The sequence below is a fragment of the Propithecus coquereli genome, unplaced genomic scaffold (assembly GCF_000956105.1).
Source record: "Propithecus coquereli isolate 6110/MARCELLA unplaced genomic scaffold, Pcoq_1.0 Scaffold8, whole genome shotgun sequence".
Lineage (NCBI taxonomy): Eukaryota > Metazoa > Chordata > Mammalia > Primates > Indriidae > Propithecus > Propithecus coquereli.
This window is the reverse complement of record NW_012154173.1, coordinates 14,641,867-14,668,335: the sequence shown is the minus strand read 5'-3', so window position 1 is coordinate 14,668,335 and position 26,469 is coordinate 14,641,867. Positions and strand designations below refer to the sequence as shown.

The 26,469-nt window shown below is 37.7% G+C and overlaps 1 protein-coding gene across 1 annotated transcript in view; it reads left to right on the top strand.

Moving 5' to 3' along the window:
* The window catches only part of PREX2 (phosphatidylinositol-3,4,5-trisphosphate-dependent Rac exchange factor 2), a 306,900-nt gene that overhangs the window by 93,235 nt on the left and 187,196 nt on the right, over positions 1-26,469 (top strand). The window contains exons 8-11 of the mRNA XM_012663111.1: positions 655-758; positions 8,875-9,024; positions 11,751-11,895; positions 16,601-16,701. Coding sequence (XP_012518565.1) covers positions 655-758; positions 8,875-9,024; positions 11,751-11,895; positions 16,601-16,701 — 500 coding nt within the window. The remainder of the gene's footprint in view (positions 1-654; positions 759-8,874; positions 9,025-11,750; positions 11,896-16,600; positions 16,702-26,469) is intronic.

The following is a 26,469-nucleotide window of genomic DNA, read 5'->3' as shown; positions in this document are numbered from 1 at the left end:
CAAATGTACATCTGTAAGCCTGGATTTTTTTACTTTGTGTTACATACATTTTAAGATGAAAGAGGGGCACTAGACTTACTATACACAAAGTTTTGAAATGTTTTGGACTATTTTAAAAATAAATAAGGCCTTTGGGAAGGATTATAAATGTCTTAATAGACTTGTTCAACAAGTACGCAGTGATCATATCATAAAAACAATAATATAGGAAAAATATTTTTACAGCTGGAGATCTTTTAGCTTAAGAATCTCCAGCACAGCCAGTTCTTTGAAGAGGGATCATAGGTACTAACTGAATCTTTACTGGGGCTTCAGTAATGAAGGTGAAAGGAACAAATGAACATTTTGGATAACCAACCTTTAGTGTCTGTCAGAGTCTGATTACGCACCACCGAAGTCCTATGTTGAGTAAAAGCACATACTCTCCACCTGGAGGCAATCCTTAGCTCGAAACTTCAATTTATTAAGAAATTAATCCATAAGTCACATCTCGTAAAGCAACCAGTGCTGTCGTGAATGGGAGGACACAAGTACAAAACACCGACATTTGGTATTGTTGATTGAATTGCTATCTTTTTTGAAAGAATTGCTTAAAATATATTGTTTTGCATTAAGTTTAATAACAAAGTCTTTCTGATTTCATTCCATCCTAAGACGGTTGAAGAACAGCAAGGCATCTACAGACGGACATCGGTACCTTTTTCGTGGCCGGATCAATACAGAGGTGATGGAAGTGGAGAACGTGGATGATGGCACAGGTAAGTGGTCAGTGGCTTTTAGGTGGAATGCCAACAGTAAACTCCCTCACGTGAATAATTCATTTGCAGTGCATCAGAACTTAGGGATACGTTGTTAGGTAGAGCGGTCAGGTAGAGGAAAGAGAAAGGTGAGATAAGGGAGTGGAAGACTATTGTAAAAGTGGGAAATTATATTTGACAAACACGCTAGCATCAAACAGAGATATAGAGAAATTGTTGAGTAGTGTCCTATCTGAAAATGCACATTCCATTTTAATCATAGGACATTCACAGTTCCTGGAACAGAGAGTATGTATACAGAAAATATTTAATGAATGAATTGGTTTTCTTTAAGTTACACTATGTTTTATAAATATATGTGTGATATTTTGTTACTGTAATGCATTCACTGTAGAATATAGCAAACTCCAGATTCGTTTTAGCTATACAGCTCTTACTAATATAGGTAGGTTGTCAATTTGCTTATAGAGGAAAGTTGTGAATGGAGGTAGTTTGTGTAATTTTAAGTGCTCATTTTAAATACCTTATTACTCGGAGGCATTAAATTTTTACTCTGTAGATTTGAAGGTATGGACTTTTATGAGCAAATTCATGAAATCATAATTAGTCAGAAACATTAAGTAAAATGAAGTTAAAATAAATTTTATTTTCTATTTGGAAAAAAAAGTTGTCTGTAAAATGAATGCTTAGTAAATTGAATCACATTTTCCCCCCCATAATTTTAATTGGAATTTCAAAGTTATGCTTCCAGGGGAAAAGACAAGATGAAGTAAAATATATTAGTTGTTGCTTAAGTGACTTTTATTTCCACCCAGAGAAATGTCTTTATAATATTCAATATAAACGTGGGGTTGAGGGACTAATTAGCTCCCCCCACCTCCCACATACCTTCCTTGCCATTCCGGGGTCCCAGAGGGGAGAAGAATGTTTATAATTTGTCAGGGGCATAGATTTTCAAATGCTCACTTGTAGGCGGTTTCTCTGTACCATTTTTTAGCATCTTAACAAATTGTCAGTACTTAAAATAGTGAACCGTGATTGCTGCAACTAAGAGGGAAAAGCATGCAGCAAGCAAAACTCTGGGTGGTGCCCGAGACTGGGCAGTCACCTCGGGAGCCACATGTTTGTGGTCATTGGTAGAGAGGCCCCTCCGTGGCTAACTGCGGCTGGAGGAGTGGAGATGCCCCAGTTCAAATTCCTTTCCATGCTGCGGACTGTAATGCAGTTGCAGGTACTCTCCTGCTAACATGTGGGGCCTGGTCGGCTGTCTTTCCATAGCAGAATGTACACATCGTTTTTTATACGGTGGCAATAATTTATTTTATGCTAAGAAGACTACGTAGTGACATTTGGAAGTGTTATCTGTCTAAAATGTCTAAGAGCTATCTTGCCTCTGTAACCTGAACATTCAAGAGAACACCCAAATGCCCACTCTATACTTCAGTTGGGAGGAAGTCAGATAGTTAAGGAAGCACACTCAAAACCTCCACTCTGTTCTTTATTGGCCCTGTCTACTGCTGATGGAACCACCTCTCCCCTGTTGCTTTGGCCGCCGGATGATGGGGGTGCCACCATTGGTACCATCTGCACTGGTAGTCTAAGTGACTTTTGGTGGTGATTACTATGATGACTGTGCCTATGGGCAAGTGGGGCACTAAATAAAGAAATGTGAGAGCCCAGGGCCTTTGCAGTCCTCAGTTCATCTGTGTTGGGTGGTAAGGGAGTGAGATCTTTGAGGGGTGACTTGGATAGAGCTTTTACGTGAATGGTCCTTGGATTCAATTCCGTGAAAAAATTCTATTGATGATAGTAAGATTCCAGCCTTCAGTGCCTTAGTTCCTGAGGATAAGGGCATTTTGGAAGATAGGGCCTAAGACCCTGTTGAGTATGAATTAGGGGGAGGACAGGACATTGCAGGATATTTAGTTGCCATAAATTAGTTGTCCCATGGAGCCTCTTGACACAAATTTGCAAGGCTTAGTTTACATTGAAAGAACATGAAGAAATTTATTAGGCTTTATATTATCAATAAGGGGCTTTTTTCCCCCCTCTCTTTTTTCTTGAACATACATAAACAGCATATAGCAGGAATTTGCCTGCAGATAGTTGCTACAAGGTCACTTAGAGAATTTTCAGGCTGCAATTGGATACCTTCCCCTAACTTCCTCAAGGAAAATTTAGTTTTCTCATGGGTGTATCAGCTGGGTCTCTGGAGGAAGTGTACATCCTCTCCCAGGCTTGGAAATTCAAAAATAGAATTTTTGAAGATGGATAGGATCTTGAAGATCAACTACTACACCTCATCAACATTTCATATGATGGAAATGAGGCCAGGTTTAAAAACTAACTTGTCCAAGTTTACCCAGCTCACTACAGAGCTAGAGTTAAGTCTGCTGCGTTCTCACGCCATGCTTTGAGAAATAGACCGGAGAACAGAAGCTCTATACGGGTTTTAAATCTACAGGGACCAAGCGGAGAGCAGGGAAGGAACATGGCCTGAGTGTGCAGAGGTTGATTTTGGTTGCTTATTTCTTCTAACAGATCATCTTGGTGCTGCACCAGTTTTCCTCCTTTCTTGATGCCTTAATCATTTCCATCATAGAATCTTCATTTATTTTTGGTGAGCTCAGGTTTCAAGTCTGCTATACTTTATACTCTGTAAATGAAACTCTGATGCTGACAGATCTCAGCAGAGCTGATTAATGTCCATATGGAAAGTTCTCTCCACACTTGGTCCTTGGATAAATTGAATGAGGGATGGGCAAATACAGTCAGCCTCATCTGCCATTGCTCACATGAAAACAAACAACTACGCCATATTTAGTTATAAATAATAAAAATGAATGAATTGAAATATATTTTTAAGGATGCTTAGAAGTTTTGATGGAAAATTGAATGGGAAGGTTTTCCTTCCATTTGAATTATACAAATACTGAGTATTTTTGTTTACTCTAGGTATAAGTAAAATACTTTTCTTTTCTAAGGAAGAAGCTCTAGCAGACAAAACTTGCGGAAGAAATAATTACTTAGAATCCTTTCAGTCAACATGTAAATATCTCAAATCTTTTGAGAAATAATATGATTGTAATTTTATTTAAAATGCTTAATGACTTGGATTATATCATAATTATATCTTAGTCTATAAAAAATTTAATTAAATGGTGGTATGATGTGCGGAAGTATAAAAATTTGTATATGTATTTATTTAAATCTATCCATGTTATTGTTTTATGTGTTCATGGAAGATGTTAACTATTGAGTTTGTGGACAAATTTTCATTCCACCATTGTCTAGATTTCAACTCTCATTTCAGTGAATCTGACTTAATTCCTCTTTGAAGATTTTTTCTGGAAATATTAGTTTGATCGTGATGCTATCAGAAAAATCCAGCTTAAGAGCAATAGTAGGAAAGCTGTTCGACTTCCCAGAATTAATTTTCATGGTAATTTTCATAGTGCGTATTTGGGAAGCCATTCAGAAAGTAGCACCAGATCTCTTGTATTCTCTGGTAAGAACCAGTTTATTTGTGTGGTTGGACAGAGGGCAAGAGGGTTGACCTTTGGAAAATGTGGTCTATAGTTCAGTATTGGGCAAACCTTAGATTTCAACACAATAATCAAATTCAAATTGGATAAGATGGAATTTTTTTATTCTTAAGGTATTCTTTAAATGTACATAAATTTTTTAAAGAAAAAATTCAGTCGTCATTTTTCATATAAGTATTCTAAACCATCTTAAGGTATTGAATGCATTCTTTTTATAAATTAAATTTTGCTATTAAAGAAAATTTGAAAACTGCAGAAAAATGTAAAAATGAAAAATACTAGGCAATCGTGTCATCGAAAGACAAATAAATGAAAAGGTTTTTAAAAATGTTTCCTTCAGTTTTCCTTTTTATGCATAGATTTTAAAAAATGGTTAAAACCATGAACTCTGTGTTAATAATTTTGTATCCTTTTTTATTTAAAGTACCTTTATATCTTAATGATAGTCATCTTTATCTTCATGCCTTATCACCAAATAAACATAGTTTGTATTGCTGCATAATAGTTAATCAAGTAGATAAACCATAGTTACCTTAACAACTTTAGTATTATTGCATAACTGGGTTGAATACATTCTTAATTAAACAGTAACAACAACAATGTTGAGAAGAGTACTAAGAGTATAATAGTTCTTTTCTGATACACTGAAATTTTCAAGATGTTCTTAATTTAAGGGAGTATATTTGAGAATTCAAAAAGGTCAAGGGATAAGCTACTTTTTAGATTTTCAAAGGAAAAATCAATTCGAATTTTTTTTTTGGCCATAAGTAGTGGCATATGTCATTTTTCTTCTATCATTTGATAAAATCAAATTTATTCCAAAAAATAACTTTCTCAACATTAAATATTCATAATATGAGTAAATTATAATTTTAAAAATTTTCCTTAGAAATTTATGCATTCAGTATTGATCACTAGAACAAGGATTGAATATATTATTTAGACATTAGTTTCTTGGTGTTTTGAATAATATATTCTGGCAAATTTTTCTCTTTCTTAGTCTGTGTATATAATACTTGGATATGGTCCATCTTATTGAAATGCAAATTTATTGAAAGGAAACCAGCATGTCCACTGAGATTTACGGTGTATAGCTTTTGGAAAAAACCTCATCTTATTATATGAAAGTCTACTGAATTAAGAGTAAGGAATTTGCAAACTATATAACTTCAAGTAATTAGTCACTTGTTTGGGTCTGCCCCTTGGATTTTTATGTTTTTGGAAGAGATCAGTAACGAGAGACTATTAAATTTGCACATTTCACATTTAATGAATGGCAATTTTAATTCCATTCTTTCTATAAAATTAATGTTTTATATCCATTAAAGGTTACAATTCCTGTGTTTGCCATTTAATAAATTATTTATTCTTTTGTTAAAATTAAAAAAACAAATTCCTACTAAGGACAAGTGATTGTTTGACTTCTCCATGATCTTCATGAGGATGTTCTTTATGAATAAGTTGAATTCTTATTTTGAAGAATGAAGATATTGATCATTGTTCTATGCTTAAAATTTTGAAGATATTTATATATCGCTGTATCTTTTGAAATAAATAAGAAGCAATTGCTTAATTTGTATAACAGCTGGTAATTATGATATGACAAAGTATATATGCTGCATTTTGAGGCCTATTGTATGCATATTCAGTTGTATATATGTGTACATATGTCTGTATATTTATGATTTTTTAAAATGGTGTGATTGAAATTAGCATATAAACTTTAAAAAGAAACATTATTTCTTCATTTAAAATTATTATGACACAAGCTGTTCTTTTGAAATATTATATTAATGTAGCAATTACCTGCTATTTGAGATATTAGATTTTATAGTCAGCTAATGATCTTGGTTTCTGTACATTGAAACAGTAGCCACAGGCACTCAGTCACGTGCTCATTCGTCTGGCTCTGATTTTCACTGTGATTCCCAAAGGAAGTTTGAACGCACAGGCTGGTGCCAGGCAAGGCTTCGTGGAGGAGGTGGGTGCACTTCAAAGAGGAGTAAAAGCCCATGAGACAAAGAGTGAGACAGCTTGATAGGTATTCACAGGACAACCAGGATAGCAGCAGGCAAGGAAAGAATGGTGGGAACACATTAGAACGCAGTGGAAAATGGCATTGGTTAGGTAGAGCGAGGTCAGTCTTTAAAGCAAAGTCTACATGTTTTTATTTATTTTTATTTTTTTTATTTTTGGAGACAGAGTCTCACTCTTTTGCTCTGGGTAAAGTGCAGTGGCACAATGATAGCCCAGTGCAACCTCAAATTCCTGGGCTCAAGTGATTCTCCTGCCTCAGCCTCCTGAGTAGCTGAGACTATAGGCATGTGCCACAACGCCTGCTATTGGCTATTTTTTTCTACTTTTAGTAGAGATGAGGTCTCACTTTTGCTCAGGCTGGTCTTGAACTCCTGGTTTCAGGCAATCTTCTCACCTTGGCCTCCCAGAGTGCTAGGATTATAGGCGTGAGCTACTGTGCTGAGCCCATGTTTTGACTTGATTCAGTAGTGGGACACCAAAGACTTTTGAGCTAAGAAGTGGCCTGATGAGAAGTATTTAAGGAACAGCCAGCAGGATGTGAAGAGGGCAGTGATCATAATCAAGTAATCCAGGAAGGGAAGGGAGGGACACCAAGGTTCCAGAGGTGGCTGGCCCAGGGCACACACCTGTGCAGCGTCAGGATCATTACCCTGATGATTTTGGCACGTGAACTTGTGCTCCATGTGCTCTGTGGGAGAAATACATTATGTTCATTTTAAAGTAAGTGCAATGTTTATGACTAGGCTGCATGTGGCCGCTGTGGTTCTTTTTATCTAGAGTCATGGTCAAAGGGTAATAACACTAGTGGGAACGTGGGGTCTTTTAAACTACAGTGCAAGGTTTGCTTAGGTGATCATGGCCTGCTTGGGCAGAGAGGAGACAGTCTGAAAAGCGTGTGCTTCTTTGTGATGCTGTTCTTGTGAGGTGACAAGTCGGGGGGAGGGGGAAGAGTTGTAAACATGTACAATTTGAAATTTTTTCCAACCAGTTTATCATAATTTCTCAGTTGGTTATTTTAATTGATATTAAGGAGGGATTATACTATAATTACGAAGTAATACTTTTTATTCTCCCACTAATGTGCATTAATACTTATCTGACATGAATTATGAGGTTCTATTAATACTACTTTGTACAGGATGTGAACATGTATTAAATACATAAAGGTAAGAAAAATACAAAAATTCCTTTTAAAAATGGATTGTAATTTCTTTATTGCAGAAAAACATGCTCTGCCAGTTCAAATCTCTGTATTATCAGAAATTGTTATTGATTATTCTTGGGATTATGGCACATATGTAAAATACGGACTATTGTCTAATATAATTCTGTTCTGACTCAAATGTAACTTGGAAGTTTTAAAGACCCTACAGCTACACGACATCATTTGATAATGCATTTTGGGGATTATTCGTCTGACCATAGATGATGGTGTGGTTATTTTGGAGCTAATGAAAAAGACTTTGGGAGCTGGATTATGGGAGAATGAGGGCCAAGCACGTCTGTTTCTACTCAAAACTTACTAAATAAAATAAGTCATCTGAGAAAAAAAAAATGCCACAATGTCATTCTTTAAACCACTTTTAGCTTTCTTGTGGCTTACCTCCTGTATGCCGGCCTTTGCTGCTTGATGACTTTCAGGGTTGACAAATGAAAAGAGTCACTTTAATTGGTGCCGATGCTGACTCAGGCTTCTGTCACATGTTTTTCCATCTTGGAATCTTTGCTTTGCAGGGACTGTCATGCTGGTAAAGGTCACTTGCAAGTTATGTCACTATTCTCTACTTGCTGTTAGGGTGAGAGCTGGCATGCAGGGTTTGCTGTTGACATTTTCAAATGCAGCATGACACTTTAGCCAAACTTACGGTGAAGTATTGAAAAAGACAATTAAGTGCCAATTTGTCCTCAAAGAAAAATTTTTATGAGTTCCCTTCATGCTAAATGTATGGAATGAAGTGGCGTTAAAGAGTGTATGTTTTGACCATGTGCAATGATAATGATTTAGTGTTTGTACATATCCATTTATTATGACAGGTAAATATATACTTCGTGTGTTCCATTGACTCATTCTGATTCTTATCGTGCAGCTCATTAAGTGATAGAGAATTTCTATGTAGACTGTCTCTGAAACCTATTAATAGAATATAATTTCAAAAGAATATTAGAAAAACAATGAATCAGACACCTGGAATGTTTGATTATTGAAAAGAAAATTCCTGGAATGGTATTCTTTTATTGCTTTAGAAATTTTGACAATATTTTTGGGCATAGAGCAAATAAATGTTAATTAGTTTTTGGTGTTTAATTTCATGTGATGTGTTAATGTTGTGAGTTAGAAGTGTTCCACTATTGAATGCTGACTGCATCCAATATATAAACATTTTTAAAATTTTTATGTGTTTCAATATGCATTTATAAAGCAAAGCTATTTTGAATAATTCAGTGGTTTGGGGACATCTGTGAATTGAATGATTATGTTGATATATTGTATATTACATTTTGTTATATATTTGTCTTTACCCATTAATTTCCAGCTGATTTCCATAGCAGTGGACACATTGTTGTTAATGGATGGAAGATACATAACACAGCAAAAAATAAATGGTTTGTTTGTATGGCAAAAACACCCGAAGAGAAGCATGAATGGTTTGAAGCTATTTTGAAGGAAAGAGAACGGCGAAAAGGTGGGTGTATGAAGTGGGCACTATTATTCTTTGTGAAGGTTCTAACTTAGCATGAGAGCAGATAATGGGAAACAGTTACGAGAAAGTGGAAAGATGTATGATGTTCACTTTGGTTTACTATGTGATGTGAGCCTCGTACTAAAATATTTTTTGAATACTTACAATACTATTGCTAAAATAAAAGAAAAACCTTTTATAGTTAGCAAAATAATTATATTATGGCTGGCAATGTCTTTTAAATAGTTTCACTTGCTTTAAAATTTGTTCAATTTTCTTTGCACTTTATTCTTGCCATTTCTAAAGCAGCATTACAAAGCTTTTCTTTAATGGACAAGTTTCAATAATAAAACGCAGTGTCATTGGGCCTCTACTTGTTCTTTGTATATTTAACAGTACACTGAAAATTCCTAGACCAACGTGTTAGTTTTCTAATTTTAGATGAACACATTTGGATATATACTAACTTCTTAAAATTGTTAGGCATTCAATGTAGGGTAATGCAACCCAATTAGTTGCTTGTTCACATGAGGGGGGCTAGCTCAAATTTGCTTTATGTTTTTGGAAAAATTTGCAAAAGGTATTTGGTGTGGCAATATTCAGTTATGTGAAATTTATCTGCAACAAGGCATATTTCTCTAATTCTGCTTGGAAATAGAAATGCTTGTATTTCTAGTAATTACTTTACCAGTCGATTTCTTAATTAAGAAGCATGACGCTGTTGATTTCTTTTCCCAGAGATCTAGGAATAAAACACCTCATTGGTAATGAAATTTTGAAACGCAAAGAGCCCTTTCTTCTATCTTCAGGTGTTTTCCCGTGAAGAATATACGCGGTTTCTACCTTGATTAAAATATTCATAGCACACATTAGTAGAAGAATTTCCAAAGCCTTTCAAATACTCCTTTAATTGATCTTGGATGCAGAAGCAGATAGAAATTTTTAAAACAAAAGTTATGAATACATAACTTACTCTTTGTTTTGTTGAATCTAGTAATCAATTCAAATAGCAAAGCAAATAACTTAAAAGGTGAATCAAATTTTTCATCAAGTTGAAAATCTTTTCTTTTCTTTTCTTTCTTTTCTCTTTTCTTTTCTTAGACAGAGTCTCTCTCTGTTGCCTGGGTTAGAGTGCCGTGGCATCATCTTAGCTCACAGCAACCTCAAACTCCTGGGCTCAAGTAATCCCCTCCCAAAGTTCTAGGATTACAAGCGTGAGCCATTGGCCTGAACTTGACTGTGACCCACCCAAGACAAAAATCTGAAAGCAAAAAACAAAAACAAAAAAAACCCCAAAACAAGAGAAAAAAGTTATCCATTCTATAAAGCTGTTTTGTGATATTTATCTTTATCATGCTCTGTTCTTAAGGGATTATTCACTCTTGTAGACAAATGGTAATGGCCCCTGCATTGTAAAACATAAAATTTTAGAGACTAAAAGTAGTTCAAATATTTATTCTTCCTCTGTGGCAGTTCCTTGTCAGTCCTGGTTAAGTGCTGGTCTTCCCAGGATTTCAGCTTGGCACTGTTCATCTCTTAACTAGATTCTTAGCCTGCGTTATCTATTCCCACCAGATTAACTTCCACTTTTACATGGCAATTTCTCAATCTTTATGTCCAGTCTTGTCCTCCCCCCTGAACTGCATAACCATGCCTTCAGCTGAACCCAGGACACCTGCCTGAGCGCCCACACAGAGCACACCACTACCAGCTGGGCTCCTGGTTACTTGGGCACCTTTGCCCAACAAGCCTCCCCTCTCCGTTCAGTTACTCTCATCAGAAGCTGGGAGGCATCCTGATTTCTTCTCTCTCCTTCATGCCGCTTTTCTCCAGTTGCCGAGTCCTATCAGTACCACCTCCAAGCCATTTTTCAACTTCATCTTCTTTGCCCTGTCGCCTCTACTCTTATTTGCAGGAGGCTGAACTTGCTTAACTTTTGCAGTTTTCTTCTAATGGTCTTCCTCTTTGTAAACCTTTCCCCTTTCAGTTTGTTCCCTACACTATCCTCTGAGCTTTGTTTCTAAAGCAACACAACTTTCTTTTGTGCACTACCCTACCCTTCTCCTCCTACTGGTCAAAACACTTAGATGTTTCCCTGATACCTAAGGAATTGAAGTAAGTTGAAACCACGGGGTGAGCAAGGACACTGCCTAAACTGCCCCGCATCTCTCCTGTCTTCTCATCTAAAGCCCAGGGCTCCGGGGCTCTGTGTCGCTTCAAATTAGTTAGCCCTTGTAAACACTCTCTCTTTCTCTAGAAATACCTATTCATACTTGTGCATTTAAGACGGAGCCCTTCTGTGAAAACTTTCTTAACGTTCCTCAGGGAGAGGTGAGGTACCCTGAATATGCCTCTGATTGTATCACAACTTTTCCCCGAGGGCTCTCTCCAGGGCTTCTCTGTCCAGTGCTGCTGACATAACCCTGCCCAAGGGTGTTTGGCCCAGGGGTCCATGGAGGCCGCACTGTCACTGCTTTCTTACTCCACTGGCCTTCATTATGCCTTTGGGGCACGATTTCCACAAAGGTGCCATAGCCTTGGGGATCTTGCCTTGATGGTCTCCCTAGTTACCCTGAGCTTCTTGAAAACCAGGGCCCTATCTTATGGACCTCTGAATCCACAATCCCCAGCACATGGTAGGCTTGCAATAAGTGCTCGTTTAGTGAAGGCGTGAACAAATAAAAGAAGAGATGTTTTCACTTACCTGTCTTTTCTCTCATTTTTCTTAGGCTTAAAATTAGGAATGGAGCAAGACACCTGGGTAATGATCTCTGAACAGGGCGAAAAACTTTATAAAATGATGTGCAAACAAGGAAATCTGATCAAAGACAGAAAAAGAAAACTGACTACGTTCCCTAAATGCTTTCTTGGAAGGTAGGGTTGATAGTCTGAGCGCATGCCTGTCTTTCTTTCATATTCTAAGTTGACACAAAAGTGTCGACTTCCCTTTAATTATTTGTTTTTCTTGTAAAAATATTTCCCTAAGCATTTTTGAATACTTGTTTACAATTGACATTTCCTGGGCCACAGCAGGATGAGGGAAAGGACAGAGAGCCAGGATCATGACCAGGAAACGTGAAGCATCCATCTGAGACAGAGCAGGGACAGAACTTCGCCCCAACCCCGCTGACATACCTCTCGTGCTTGCTAACCACAAGACCTTGCACCACCCAGCGTGGCTATCTGAAGAAGCTAAGATAAACAACATTTCCCTGTAAATCTTACCCGAGGCAGTCGGCCCTACCACCCGCAGATGCACAAGACCAGGAGAATGACCTATCATGGCTCCTTGCCCCCTTAGACCACTGACCTCCCTGCCCCAGGGGCTTATCCGCCAATTGTTAATCATGCCATGTGTGTAACAACAGGATTTCTCACTGTGCCTGCGCACCCTACACCCCACCCACACATGTAACGGTGCTCACTTATTTCATGAATTATTCTATCACCCTCCTAAAAACACCACAAAGCCCTACCCTCAAGGAGCCAGCCAGACAACTCTTCCTCCTATGCTGTTTTCCTTGTGCTCTAGCGTAAGACCAAATAAAGCCTTGTCTGGGGAGGTTCTTGACCTCATGTCAATTTCTATTCTTTTCTATTTCATCTCTGTTGCATGGGAATCCAAGAACCTGCAGCTGGTAACACTTTCATTCATTCATGATTTCCACAATTTCTGATATGCTGGGATCCCAGGGCAAAGTGGAGATTGGGGCCAGGCAGCGAGTGGCTGGCGGGTGGCCTGTAGGGGACAGGATGACTGGTTTGGCGTGGACGTGGGTACTGGGCCTGAAAGTCAGGGAAGAGATGAGTGAGCCGAGGACACGCAGTCTAAACTACTGGTAAATGCACAATTTAGACAGCTGGACTCAGGATGAGATGCCTGGATGAAGAGTCTGGAAAGTGGGCCATGCGAGGGCAGGCACAGAGCACCAGGCAGGAGGTCACCCTGATTTTCAGCACAGGACAGATTGCAGGTTTGTTGTTTGGTGTCTGCAGACAGCGTTAAGTGGGATTCCCTGGCCTGTCTAATCAGTGCAGGGCCAAAAGGAAGGCTAGCTGCCTTTGGGTAGCTCTTCTGAGGCCAGGCTCTGTGCTGGCTTCTATACATGATTTGTAATACTTGAATGCATACTTAGGAGGTGAGTAACTTTATACTTTTTAAAGATGCAGAAACTGTGGCTCGTGGAGCTCAACAATTTTGTTTGGTTAGTGAATGCCAATGTCAATTCTGTAAAGTAGACTGGAGTACTAGTTCAAAGTCTAGACTGTGATCAAACGCTCTCTGTTTAATTCCTAGTGCTACCACTGGTTTGTTGTGTGGTTTGGGAAAGTTAAGTTTCTATTTCCTCTGGAAACATGGAGATGATCACATTGTTTACCTGCAGTGCCCACTAGGTTGTCTTTTTAACTAGCTATGGGGACATGTAACATAACCACAGACCACACTACGCCCAAAACAACCAACTCAGAAATGCACAGGCCAGGAAACCCTCTGCCTGCAAGGCAGCGACTGGATCTCTTCGTCAGTGGGCGTGGTCCTCACGGCTGCAGGTGAGCTCTGCTGTCGTTGGCAGGTAGCTCCCCAGGTGATAGCTCTTGTGCAAGGAAAGTGCAGATGTGAGTTCACCTTGGCATAGAAGCCCCATGCAGCAAAAAGACAGTATCTCTTGTAACGACTCCATGGGTATAACCTCCAGAGTCCTCGCTGGGACTTGCCCATGTTTAAGAGTCACTTCAAGCTGTGTCTTCCCAGCAGGTTTTTATATGTATACAGTTTAGCCGTCAAAGGTCAATTTTACCATAGCAATGCTGCCTAGTAACAGCTGACATCCTACCCTCATCAGATGTCTAGAGAAACGCAGAGAGAAAGTTAGCCCAGTGTCCAATTTGCCCTGTTTGAAGGAGGATGGGTTTTGCTAACTCTTTCCCCACACTGTCGCATATGGTCCTAGTCCCAGTTAGTTGTGATGAAAGCAGCTCCCGGAGCACCTGATAGGTAGGAGAGACTCAGTGAATGTTAGCTGTGGTTGTCATGGCCTTTTCCATAACAGCGCTCTGCAGCTGTCTGACAGCCCAAGTTTGAGGTTATTTCTGAGTGGATCATGATCCTTCAGCAGAATGTTGATGGAGTCTCCCTGTTACCTGAGTATGTCCCATGATAAAGCCACTCATTCACTTCCTTTCTATCCCTCCCACTCTTTTTTTAAAAAACTACCAATTCATAGCAGTATGTAAATTGGCTCCTCCCCTCATTTTAATTTGGTTGAATTAATGCAATTTTCAAGAATCTGGTGTCATCAGAATGGAGAATTAGGCTTTAGCTGCATATCGGCCATCTCAACCCACTTGTCAACTGCTGATGTTCATTTAGTAAGAGCTCACCATGTGCTAGGTGCTGTGCTGAGTTCCTGACATCTGTCATCTCCTGTAATCCTCTGTCAGCTACACCGCTGACTTTCTTATTATTATCTCTGTGTCATTGATGAATACACTGAGGTTTAGAGAGCTAAAGTTACTAACACAAGGGCACACAGTAGTGGAAGCACAAACGGGATTTACATCCAGGTAGTCTCATTGCAAAGTACTTGGCCTTAGCTGCTGTACTTTATTGCACCTTTTCTTATTTTCCTTATTTTGGATCGTTCTTATTTAATAAAAGAATAAAAAACATTTTAGCAACTTTTTCTGCCTTAAAGTGTATTTTTTAGACTAGACAATCAACTTTTAGCATTTTAAATCCCTTGATTATTTGCCTTTTGCTGTTTTTGTTGCTTTTGGTTTTGAAATAAATGGAAAGACAATTTCCTGATGCTTTCCACAGCCGTGTTTCTCTGGCCAAAACTCCAAAATCAGTCTAAAATAAATTCATCTGTTTATGTAAAAGTGCAAATGTTAGATTTTTAAAACATGAGCATGATAACCTTTTTTATTTGTAAAGTGTCTCTGTATTTAGTGTTCTCTTAATGATACCACATGACCATTTTTAAAAAATCAGCTGCATAGCTGAGTCTCTCCTAAGTGACACAGAACATCATCCTTATTATCTGTGATGCCTGAGGCTGCCCTGCAGTGGTGAAAGATGTGAGCTGTAATCCTCGGTGGCCTTCACAGCCACGGCACAGGTGTGTGTAGACAGTTCTGATGGATGGTTCTGCACTGGAGTACTGCTTAGGGATGACAGTTTAGATACAATAATGAATTTACCAAGTAATTTTAAAATTTCAAAACAAGGGGTATTTGCATACACAAAGAGTGCAATGTGCACCATCCAAGTGCGCACACTTGAAACTTGGACTTAGGAGGGGAGTGGGGAGGCAAGGGCAACATACATAACCTAAACGTCTGTACCCCCATAATATGCTGAAATAAAAAATAATAAAAAATAAAATAAAAAAATAAAGAATAAAATAAAAAAAAATTTCAAAACAAGGTAGTAAAACTTTTCTGTGTCTTTTGGTGTGTATTAATTTTCTGTTGGCACATACCAAATGAGCACATACTTAGCTTCTTAAAACAACACCCATTCATTAGCTCACTTGCAGTCAGAAGTCCAGGAAAACCCAACTGGGTTCCCTGCTCGGGGTCTCCCAATGCCAAAATCAAGGTGTTGGCCAGACTGTGCTCTTATCTTGAGGCTCTGGGGAAAGGTTCACTTACAAGAGCATTCATGCTGTTGGCTGCATTCATCTCCTTGAGGTTGCAAGAATGAGATCCCTATTTCCTTGCTGACTGGCAGCCAAGGGCTGCTCTCAGCTTCTGCAGGCTGCATTCCTTGGTACAGGGCCCTCTTCATCTTCAGAGCTAGCAGAGGCGCATTGAATCCTTCTCATGCTTTTAATTTCTGTGACTTCCTCTCGTGCCACCAGCCTGAGAAAACTCTGCTTCAAAGGGCTCAACTGATTGGGTCAGGCCCACTAGGATAATTTCTATACTTTTAAGTCAACTGACTTGGGATTTTAATTATATATATGAAATCCCTTCATGGCAGTGCCTAGATGAGTATTTAATTGAGCAGCCAAGGATGGGAATCTTGGTGGGGGTGGGAGGGTTGTGAGAAGATTTCTTTAGAAATGGTACATGCAGTTTTGCGTTGTTTTTGCTGCTGGATTTTTAAACCCACTGGTTCTCTGTGCCTGGGAAGCCACATTAAAGACAGTGTAACTCTTTATATTTAGTCATTATTACTCTATCTAGTTCTGACTTTTAGTTCTCTTTAGGATCTGTTGCATTTCCTTTAGTCCCAAATTTGCCTTTATGTAGATAGTAGCTTTATAATTAAAGCTACTCTAAACTTTTTATTTTGTGATTATTAGAGGCCTTAACAAGTTGAAGAGTTTAAAACTAAATACAGTTTAGGAAAGTCCGAATGTATAGATATGTGTTTTTTAGAATAGAGTCCAATTTAAATGTCCATGAGCCTTACATAAGAGAAAAAATATCTACTGAAATGTATTGCAAATATTCCTTTATATTTTGAGATTCCCTTCATAGTTGCTTTTTAACTGCATGGTACAGATAGACTTTGGGGGGTGGGGCGGGAAAATAACCATTTAACTTTTTCATTGGCTTTCCGTTGCAGCGAATTTGTGTCATGGCTGTTGGAAATTGGAGAGATTCACAGGCCTGAGGAAGGTGTTCACTTGGGACAAGCATTATTAGAAAATGGGATCATTCACCATGGTGATTACATTATTCATTACTTATTTAACCTATTTATTCACGATTTTCATTGTTTAATTCCACTGATCAGTTGAATTTATAATTTTCCGCATTATAGGATGCTTATGTTTTTTTCAGCATTTTCAGTACCTAGTATGCATGGCACAGTGTTTCAGGGAGCTTTCTTATCTGTATGACTGAGATAGTTCAGGAGGAGCTGGTTAGAGAGCGATGATGAAGGATTTGCTGTGGATGGTGTATGAGACATCTGGGGGGAGTGTCCAGGAAACAGTTGAAAATTGGGTGTTTCTGGGTGGAAACAAACCCACTCAATGTGTTTTTTTCTATTCTCTCACTCAACAACAATCAACACAGAATGATTCAGTGACCAAATGTGTGTGGGCTTTCAGCAGTTAGTTCCGCAGCAGACACTAGCTGGGTGGGTAACCTCCAATTCAATCCTGACACGATCTACCTGGAGATCCCAAAGGTTGAGGCTCAGTGCCCAAGGCAGCGCCCCCTTCAGATGCCAGTCGTAAGTCCGAGCTTCCGGGCCTTCTGTCTGACTGGCTTCAGTTGGGGTTCCCATGACCCCTTTTTGGATTCAATTACTTTGCTAGAGCAGCTGACAGAACTCAGGGAAACATGTTTATTGGTTTATTATTGTATAAAGGACATTGCAAAGGTTACAGATGAAGAGATGTATAGGGCAAGGCATGTGGGAAGGGCGCACCACCCTCCAGGAACCTCCGTGTGTTCAGCAACCTGGAAGCTCTCTGAATCCTGTCCTTTTGGGTTTTCATGGAGGCTTCATTACATAGGAATGATTGATTAAAGCATTGGCCATTGGCGATTAACTTAACCTTCAGCCCCCTCTCTCCCCTCCCTGGAGATTGGGGGTGGGCTGAAAGTCGCAACCCTGTAATCCTGCCTTGGTCTTCCTGGTGACCAGCCACACCCTGAAGCTACCAGTGATCAGTCTGGGGCTGCCAGTGATCAGTCAACTCATTAGCATACAAAAAGGCATCACTTTGGAGTTTCTAAGGATTTTAGGAGTTGTATGTCACAAGTCTGGGATCAAATATGAAATGTACATTTCAGAGGTTCACAGGTGTGAAGCTCGGGGTAGAAATAGGCGAGAGACATTGGGGAGTCATTTCAAGAGAGTAGCAGATCCCTGAGAACACTGACAACAAACAAACAAAAAAACAAGAAAGCAGTGATAATGAGACTAAAGAGAAAAGCTTGAAGAATTTCCTATGTAAAATGTGGGGGAGGAGAAGGTGACAGGGAATTATTAATAAATATGGATATTTGGCTATAGTATTTTAATGTGCATTTCCTATCTTAAATAAAGTGGTGCACACACAAACCAGATCTTTCCAATGTTTCCTTATTACTCTGGGTATCACCTGTGCGATGGTACCACCATCTACCCAGCTAGGAATCATCTTTGATGCCTTTCTCTCCCTCATGCCATCGAGCCCTGTGAGCTCTACCACCCAGATAATTCCCTCATTAGATCAGTCCTCTCCCTTCCAGGATCCTCACCTTCTTCCCAGTCACCATCATCCCTCCCTTGTTTCCACTTTTGTTTCCCACCCCCACAGTCCACACTCCAGGTAACAGCTAAAGAGATCTTTTAAAGCAGGTATAAGATCAAAGCATTCCCCTGTTTACATCATCTAATGGCTTCCCATCAAACTTACAGAAAAGTTCGGACCTCTTACCATGGCCTAAACCTCTTAGCATCACCCACTAGGCCCTAAATGATAGGGTCTCTGACTTCCTCTCAGAGCTTGGCACCCAGCCTTGAACCTAACGTGTTACACTGAGGCCACCCTGGCCTTCTGTCTCTTCTTTCAACACTACAAGATGACTTCCTATTTAGAACCTTAGCTTTTGCTGTTCTTATTAAATAATTGTTTACTAATTCCTAATATATGCCAGGAAGCTTTCTAAGTGCTGGAGGTATAGCAGTGGATGAAAAGACAAAAGTCCTTGTATTCATGACTCGTCGTCTATGACCCTCCGACTTTTAGAGGCCCATCCAGTCCTGTCATTCCAATACACTGATTTTTTTTAATTTTAGAAACTTTCTTTGTGCACTTATTACCATCTGAAATTATCATGTTGCTTTACTTGTTTCTTTGCTTGTTATCTCTTTATCTCTCTACTCCCTACCCTGGCCCCCAATCAAAATATAAGCACCAGCAGAACGGGAGCCTTGCTTGTTGTTATATAGCAAATGCCTGGAGTGCCCAGCCTGTAGCAGTGCTCAATAAATATTGGCTGGATGAATAAATAAATGAATAATTATATTTTGAATGAACAGATGATACTTTTAAATTGTATTTGATTTTGTACTTTATTCATTAGCGTGTCTTAGGCTAAAAAGCATCATTTAAAAACTTTCAAGTAAAAAGTATAATTATTATATACTATCATTATAAAATGTTTATAAATATTATATAATAATTAACCTGTCTTGAGTGTAATTCCACAGATTTTATATTAACCTGGGAGCTAATCCTCAGTGGAAGAAATTGGGTACTTATTTACCAAAATTGGTTTAGCTTTTGTTTTTCATGGGCATGAGTGTAATACATTTCTCAGTTTTCCTTGCAGTCAGGGGTGGCCATGTAATTGAGTTGCAGCCAAGGACATGTACACAAAAGTGGTGCACATGGGAAGTGTACAAGCTATTAAAAAAACAAAAGCCTCAAAACTTCAAGGTGACCTTTAGAAGCATTGAGGATGGCTGGGCCTCTGTCAGATACCTAAAACCTGCAAGGGGCAGAGCACCATGAACTCATCCTCCACCACTGATTGGACTTTACATACGTGAAAATTAGCTTCTACAGTGTAAGCCACTGTGTTAAGGAGGTTTGTTTGGTATAGCAGCTAGTGTTCACCAGTAGGAAACCAGCTAATTTTTCTTCTCAATATTCCCTGCAAAAAATTAGTTCCCCCATTCTAATGGGAAAGGAAATATGACAGCAGCTGTATTTCATGATGGACAGGGTAAAAAGACTTGAAACTACCACACCCTGGAAATAAAGATCACTTGTTCATGTTTACATACAAACTGGGAGAAAGAGAATATATCATGTAATTTCACATTAACAGAGTAATTCTATTAGAATGAAGAGGTATGAACCAAAAGTGCTAGTTTCGTTAGTATGTGATTCCAGCTGCATTTTAGCGAAAATAGGATTGCTAAAATAAAGTTTAATGAACCATCTAGCTTTTCTGTATTTTCATATACCAGGTTTTATTTTATCATGTTTTTTGAAGCAGTTATTAATATAAAACGAAATGAAAATAATTTTTTTATAAGTTGGTTTTTCAAAAAGATAAACAAAATTGACAGCCCTCTTGCTAGATTGACAAGAACTAGAAAGGAAAGGATTCTAATAAACTCAATTAGAAATGAAAAAGGAGAGGTCACTACAGATATCACGGAAATACAAAACATTATTTTTGAATACTATAAAAATTTATATGCCCCAAAACTACAAAACATGGAGGAAATGGACAAATAATTAGAAACACACAACCTTCCTAGGCTCAATCAGGAAGAAATAGAATTCCTGAACAGACCAATATCAAGCACAGAAATTGAAGCAACAATTAAAAATCTTCCAACAAAAAAAAGTCCCGGACCAGATGGGTTCACATCTGAATTCTAGCAAACGTACAAAGAAGAGCTCATACCTATACTTCAGAAATTATTCCACAACATTGAGGAGGATAGTGTCTTCCCCAGCTCATTCTACGAAGCCAATATCGTCTTGATACCAAAGCCAGGAAAGGACACAACAAAAAAAGTAAACTATAGACCAATAGCCCTCATGAACGCAAAAATTCTCAACAAAATCTTAGCAAACTGAATCCAGCAACACATCAAACAAATAATTCACCATGACCAGGTGGGCTTTATCCCAGAGATACAAGGTTGGTTCAACATATGCAAATCTATAAATACAATTCACCACATAAATAAAAGCAAGAACAAAGATATTATGATTCTCTCAGTAGATGCAGAAAAAGCATTTGACAAAATCCAGCATGCTTTTATGATAAAAACTCTTAACAAATAGGCATAGATGGGACATACCTTAAAATTATTAAAGCCATATACGATAAACACACAGCCAATATTATACTGAATGGGGAAAAACTGAAAGCATTCTGGCTTAGAACTGGAACCAGACAAGGTTGCCCACTGTCTCTACTTCTATTCAACATAGTGCTAGAAGTCTTTGTCAGAGCAACCAGACAAGAGAGGGCAATTAAGGGTGTCCAAAGAGGGGCAGAAGAGGTCAAACTCACTCTTTGATTATGATGTTATATCTAGAGAATCCCAAGGATTCAACCAAGAGACTCCTGGAATTGATAAATAAATTCAGTGAAGTGTCGGGATACAAAATTAATGCACACAAATCAGTGGCATTCATATAGGCCAGTAACAGTCAAGCCAAAAATTAAATCAAAAGATGCAACACCTTTCACAATAGCATCAAAGAAAATTAAATATTTAGGAATATATTTAATGAAGGAGGTGAGAGACATATATAGGGACAACTAGGAAACACTGAGAAAAGAAATTGTAGAACATGTAAACAGATGGAAAACCCTACCATGCTCATGGATTGGCAGAATCAATATTGTTAAAATGTCCATAATACCTAAAGTAATCTACAGAATTAAAGCAATCCTTCTCAAAATACCATCATCATTCTTTACAGATCTAGAAAAAATAGTTCTATGCTTTGTATGGAACCAGAGAAGACCTCATATAGCCAAGGCAATCTTAAGCAAAAAGAAATTGGGAAGCAAGTCTATCAGACTTCAAGCTTTACTGCAAGGCTATAGTAACTAAACAGCATGGTACTGGCACAAGAACAAAGATATAGACCTTTGGAACAGGACTGAACCATCTGTTTTAGAGACAGCAAGCAAAAAAAAAAAATTGTCTATTATTGCTATTCTTCACATTGCAAATATTGTTGAGCACTTCATCAGAGGCAAAGCATTGCTATAGCAGGAATTCTTGGGTTGAGGCAGCATATGCTTTCCCTGTGGTATGCTGATAATATTCATCTTGTCTGGCTCTACTCTTTACAGTAGAAATGCTTATGTGAGATTCCAGAGACCTCATTTGTTATATCTTGTTGTGTAATGAAGTTGGCTCGCCCAAGCTCTTGAGAGCTGATAATTAAATTAAAAACATTTTGCAAACTGGTTGGTTGTTAAACACAATTATTATTAAAAATTAAATTATACAAACATGTAAGTACATAAATGATATTATAAACAAAGCCAAAACATTCTTAAAACTCATTAGTGCCTAATTATTTCAGTACGTTGTACTATTATCTATGCTCTTGAGGTGATTTATATCTGTTGTCTCTGCGTGGAGGAAATACTGTGTAGTGCTGTGTCACTACACCTTAACTCTTTGTTCAGTGACTTCAAGTTGCTTGATATTGGCCAGAGTGGGAGAATTTACATCACAGAAATGGGCAAATGCTATAAATCAGAGCTGCTTCTTCCCCACTTCCCCCCACCTCCACCACCTAGAGAGCCAAGTTGTTAAATATTTACGGTACATCCCTGGTTCTCTCACACCAGGTTATTTAAATGACTGCATTAAGCACCTTTTTTCCACAAGATAACCTGAACTCTCATTAGTTAACTAAATCCATTTTCTATGCTAGAGGAGTTGGGAGAGTGGATTTGAAAACAAAACTGTTCACTGTTTTTCTAAGGCAACAGCTAAGAGTTGTAGATTAACCCAGGGTTCATTAGCAAGGTCCCAAGAATTTGCATCATGCAAAACACCCCATTTTGAATGAATAGGTTAAACTACAACTTGTTTTATTGTGGCAAATACATTTGGACCCAACATTTCCTTGAATTTTGTACTATAAAGACAACAATTTTTTTCAGTGAACGTTAAGGGATAAAAATGTGAATAAGTAGATTGCATAGCAGAAATAAATTACTGATCTTGAAACATGCCATAGGGTTTCGAAGTATTTCTCTCGATTTTATTTTACCTTCATACATGCTTTTTTCTTTATGGCTTGGCCAGGGTGTATGTATTTATTAACAAGTCTTTTGATTATTTTCTGGATTCATCAAATGTAGTTAATGAGAATTCTGACAGCTTTGTCTCCTCTTTCACCAAGAAAAGTAAAGGTCAAAGTCTTTTATCAAATCGTAAAAATATAGCCTATTGCTGCAAATTATCTATTCTGCAGATGTTGCATTCTGTGTAAAGAAAATATTTAAATGTAAACTCTTTGAGTTTTAATTTGAGGTTTTTACTTTCTAGAACAGTCATTTTTTATTAGACTGTGTATAAAACAACAGCCTGGAAAAGAGAAAACTTGAGGAAAGATTTAACAGGAGTCCTTTCTTTTCCAGCTTTGTGGTGGTATAATTGACAAATATTTACAGTGTACAACATGATGTTTTGATATGTGTATAAATTGGTGAAGATGACCACAATCAAGCTAATTAATATCCCTCATCTTACGTAGTTATCACTTTGTTTTTGTAATGAGAACATTTAAATCTACTTCCTTAGCAATTTTCAAGTGTACAATACTTTACATATTTTCTCTCTCCGTTCATCCATGGATAGACACTTAGGTTGATTCCGTATCTTGGCTGTTGTGAGTAATGCTACAGTGAACATGGGAGTACAGATATCTCTTTGACACACTGATTTCATTTCCTTTGAATACATACCCAGGAACGGGATTGCTGGATCATATAAGTAGTTCTATTTTTGTTTTTTTGTGGAATTTTTGTACTGTTTTCCATAATGGCTATACTGATTTACATCTCCACCAACCAGTGTATGTGGGTTCCCTTTTCACCACATCCTCACGAATACTTATTTTATGTCTTTTTTGTAATAGCTATCTTCAAAGTTATGAGGTTATATCTCATTTTGGTTTTGATTTGCATTTCCCTGATGATTAGAGATGTCGAATACCTTTTCATATGCCTGTTAGCCATCTGAGTTTCTTCATTCGAGAAGTATTTATTTAGGTTCTTTGCTCATTTTTTAATTATTCGTATTTTTAGCATTGAGTTGAATGAGTTCCTTATGTGTTTTGGATATTAACCTCCTATTGGATATATATTTGCAAATATTTTTTTCCATTCCTCAGATTGCCTTTTAATTTTATTGTTTTGTTTGCTGTACAGATTCTTTTTAGTTTGATGAAATCCCATTTGTCTATTTTGCTTTTGTTCTCTGTACTTTTGGGATCATAGCCAAAAAATTACTGTCCAGACCAATGTTGAAAAGCTTTCCCCCATGGTTTCTCTAGTAGTTTTACATACATTTCAGTCTTTAGTCCATTTTGAGTTGATTTTTGCATATGATGTGAAATAAGGGTCTAATTTTGTTCTTCTACATGTCACCATCAAGTTTTCCCAACACCATTTATGGAAAAGACTGTCTTTCTCCATTGTATGATCTTGGTACCTTTGTGGAAGATCATTTAACCATAAATGCCTTGGTTTACTTCTGGATCTCTATTCTGTTCCATTGGTCTATATGCCCACTTTTGCATCAGTACCATGCTGTTTTGATTACTGTAGTTTTGTAGTAGATTTTGAATTCAGATAGTGTGATGCCTTCAGCTTTGCTCCTTTTGCTCCACATTGCTTTGGCTATTCAGGGTTTTTATAGGGTTCCATATAGATTTTAGGATTGTTTCTTCTATTTCTGTGAAAAATGTTGTTGGAACTTTGATAGGGATTGCATTGAATCTGTAGATCGCTTTGAGTCATATGGACATTTTAACAATATTAATTTTTCCAATCCATGAACGTGGGCTATCTTTCCATTTATTAGTATCTTCTTCAATTTCTTTCATCAGTGTTTTACAAATTTTTCACCTCCTTGGATAAATTTATTCCTAAATATCATACTTGATTTTGTGATGCTATTATAAATGAGATCATTTTCTTAATTTCTTCCTTCCTTCCTTCCTTCCTTCCTTCCTTCCTTCCTTCCTTCCTTCCTTTATTTCTCTCTCTTTCTCTCTCTCTCTCTCTCTCTCTCTCTCTCTCTCTCTCTCTCTCTCTCGCCCTGGGTAGAGTGCAGTGGCATCATCATCATAGCTTACTGCAACCTCAAACTCCTGGGCTCAAGCAATCCTCCTGCCTCAGCCTCCTGAGTAGCTGGGACTACAGGCGCATGCCACCATGCCTGGCTAACTTTTTCTTTTTTTGGTAGAGGCAGGGTCTCGCTCTTGCTCAGGCTGATCTTCAGTTAATTTATTTTTTGAATAGTTTGTTGTTAGCATATGGAAACAATACTGGTTTTGTATTCTGACTTTGTATCCTGCAACTTTATTGAGCTCATTTATTAGTGGTTCTAACAGTTTTTTGGTGGATTTTTTAGGGTTTTCTATATATAAAATGATACCGTCTGCAAACAGAGACAATCATACTTCCTTCCAATTTGGATGCCTTTTATTTCTTTTTCTCACCTAATTGCTCTGGCTATGACTTCCAGTACTATGTTGAATAGAAGTGGAGAGAGCAGACCTTGTCTTATTCCTGGTCACAGAGAAAAAGCTTTCTGCTTTTCACTGTTGAGTATGATGTTAGCTGTGGGCTTGTTGTATATGGTCTTTATTATGTTGAGGTATATTCCTTCTATACCACATCTGTTGAGAGCTTTTATTATGAAAGGACATTGAATTTTGTCAAATGGTGTTTTTGCATCTACTGAAGTCATTATATGATTTTTATCCCTCATTCTATTAATGTGGTGTATCATATTTATTAATTTTCATCTGTTGAACCATCCTTGCATCACAGGGATAAATCCCACCTGATCAAGGTGTATGATCCTTTTACTGTGCTGTTGAATTTGATTTGATAGTACTTTGCAGAGGATTTTGGCATCTGTGTTCATCAGGAATATTGTTCTGTAATTTACTTTTCTATAGTATCTATGTCTGCCCTCGTAAAATGAGTTTGGAAGTATTTTCTTCTTTTCAGTTTTTTGGAAGAGTTTGAAAAGGATTAGCATTAATTCTTTAAATGTTTGGTAGAATTCACCAGTGAAGCCATCGGGTCCTGGGAATAAGAGTCTTTATGAATATGAAACTTTTATCTTGAGGATGGTAATGAAGAATGACGGCTCTCATTTTCCACTGAGAAAAAAAATCTTAAGTGATATGTAAGAAAAGCATTTCTCAGTGTAAGAACTGTTAAAATTTTGGAATCAGTTAGATACTAAATTTATTTACTCTACTCTGGCTGGAGGCCTAAACACAGGATAAGTGGTCAAGATTGGTGTATGTGTGGTCTTGGCCTGATCACAGTGAGATAAAACAGATAAATGCTAAAATTCACTTCTAGGGCTGAAAATCAAATCACAACACACTAATTTGAGTATGTTCTCCTTGAAGGACACTTTTTGTTCAGCTTTGTGGCATTGTGAAGAAAAAGAAGAAACAAACTCATATTTATATAAATACAAATATACACACTATATATATTTATGCATGTACATATATTAAATGCATATATATTATGCTAGCTGAATGTTGCTAACCTCAATTTAGTTCTCAAAGCATTATATGGAAATTGTGAATATATTAAATAACAAATCTTATCATGATTCATGTTAAGATATTCATGTTAAAATACTAGATTGGCATTGCTGTGTTAGAAAAGCCAAAGCTTTCTGGAAAACTAATAGCTTCCATATTTGGGAATATGTATTTAATACATTTATTTCTTTTT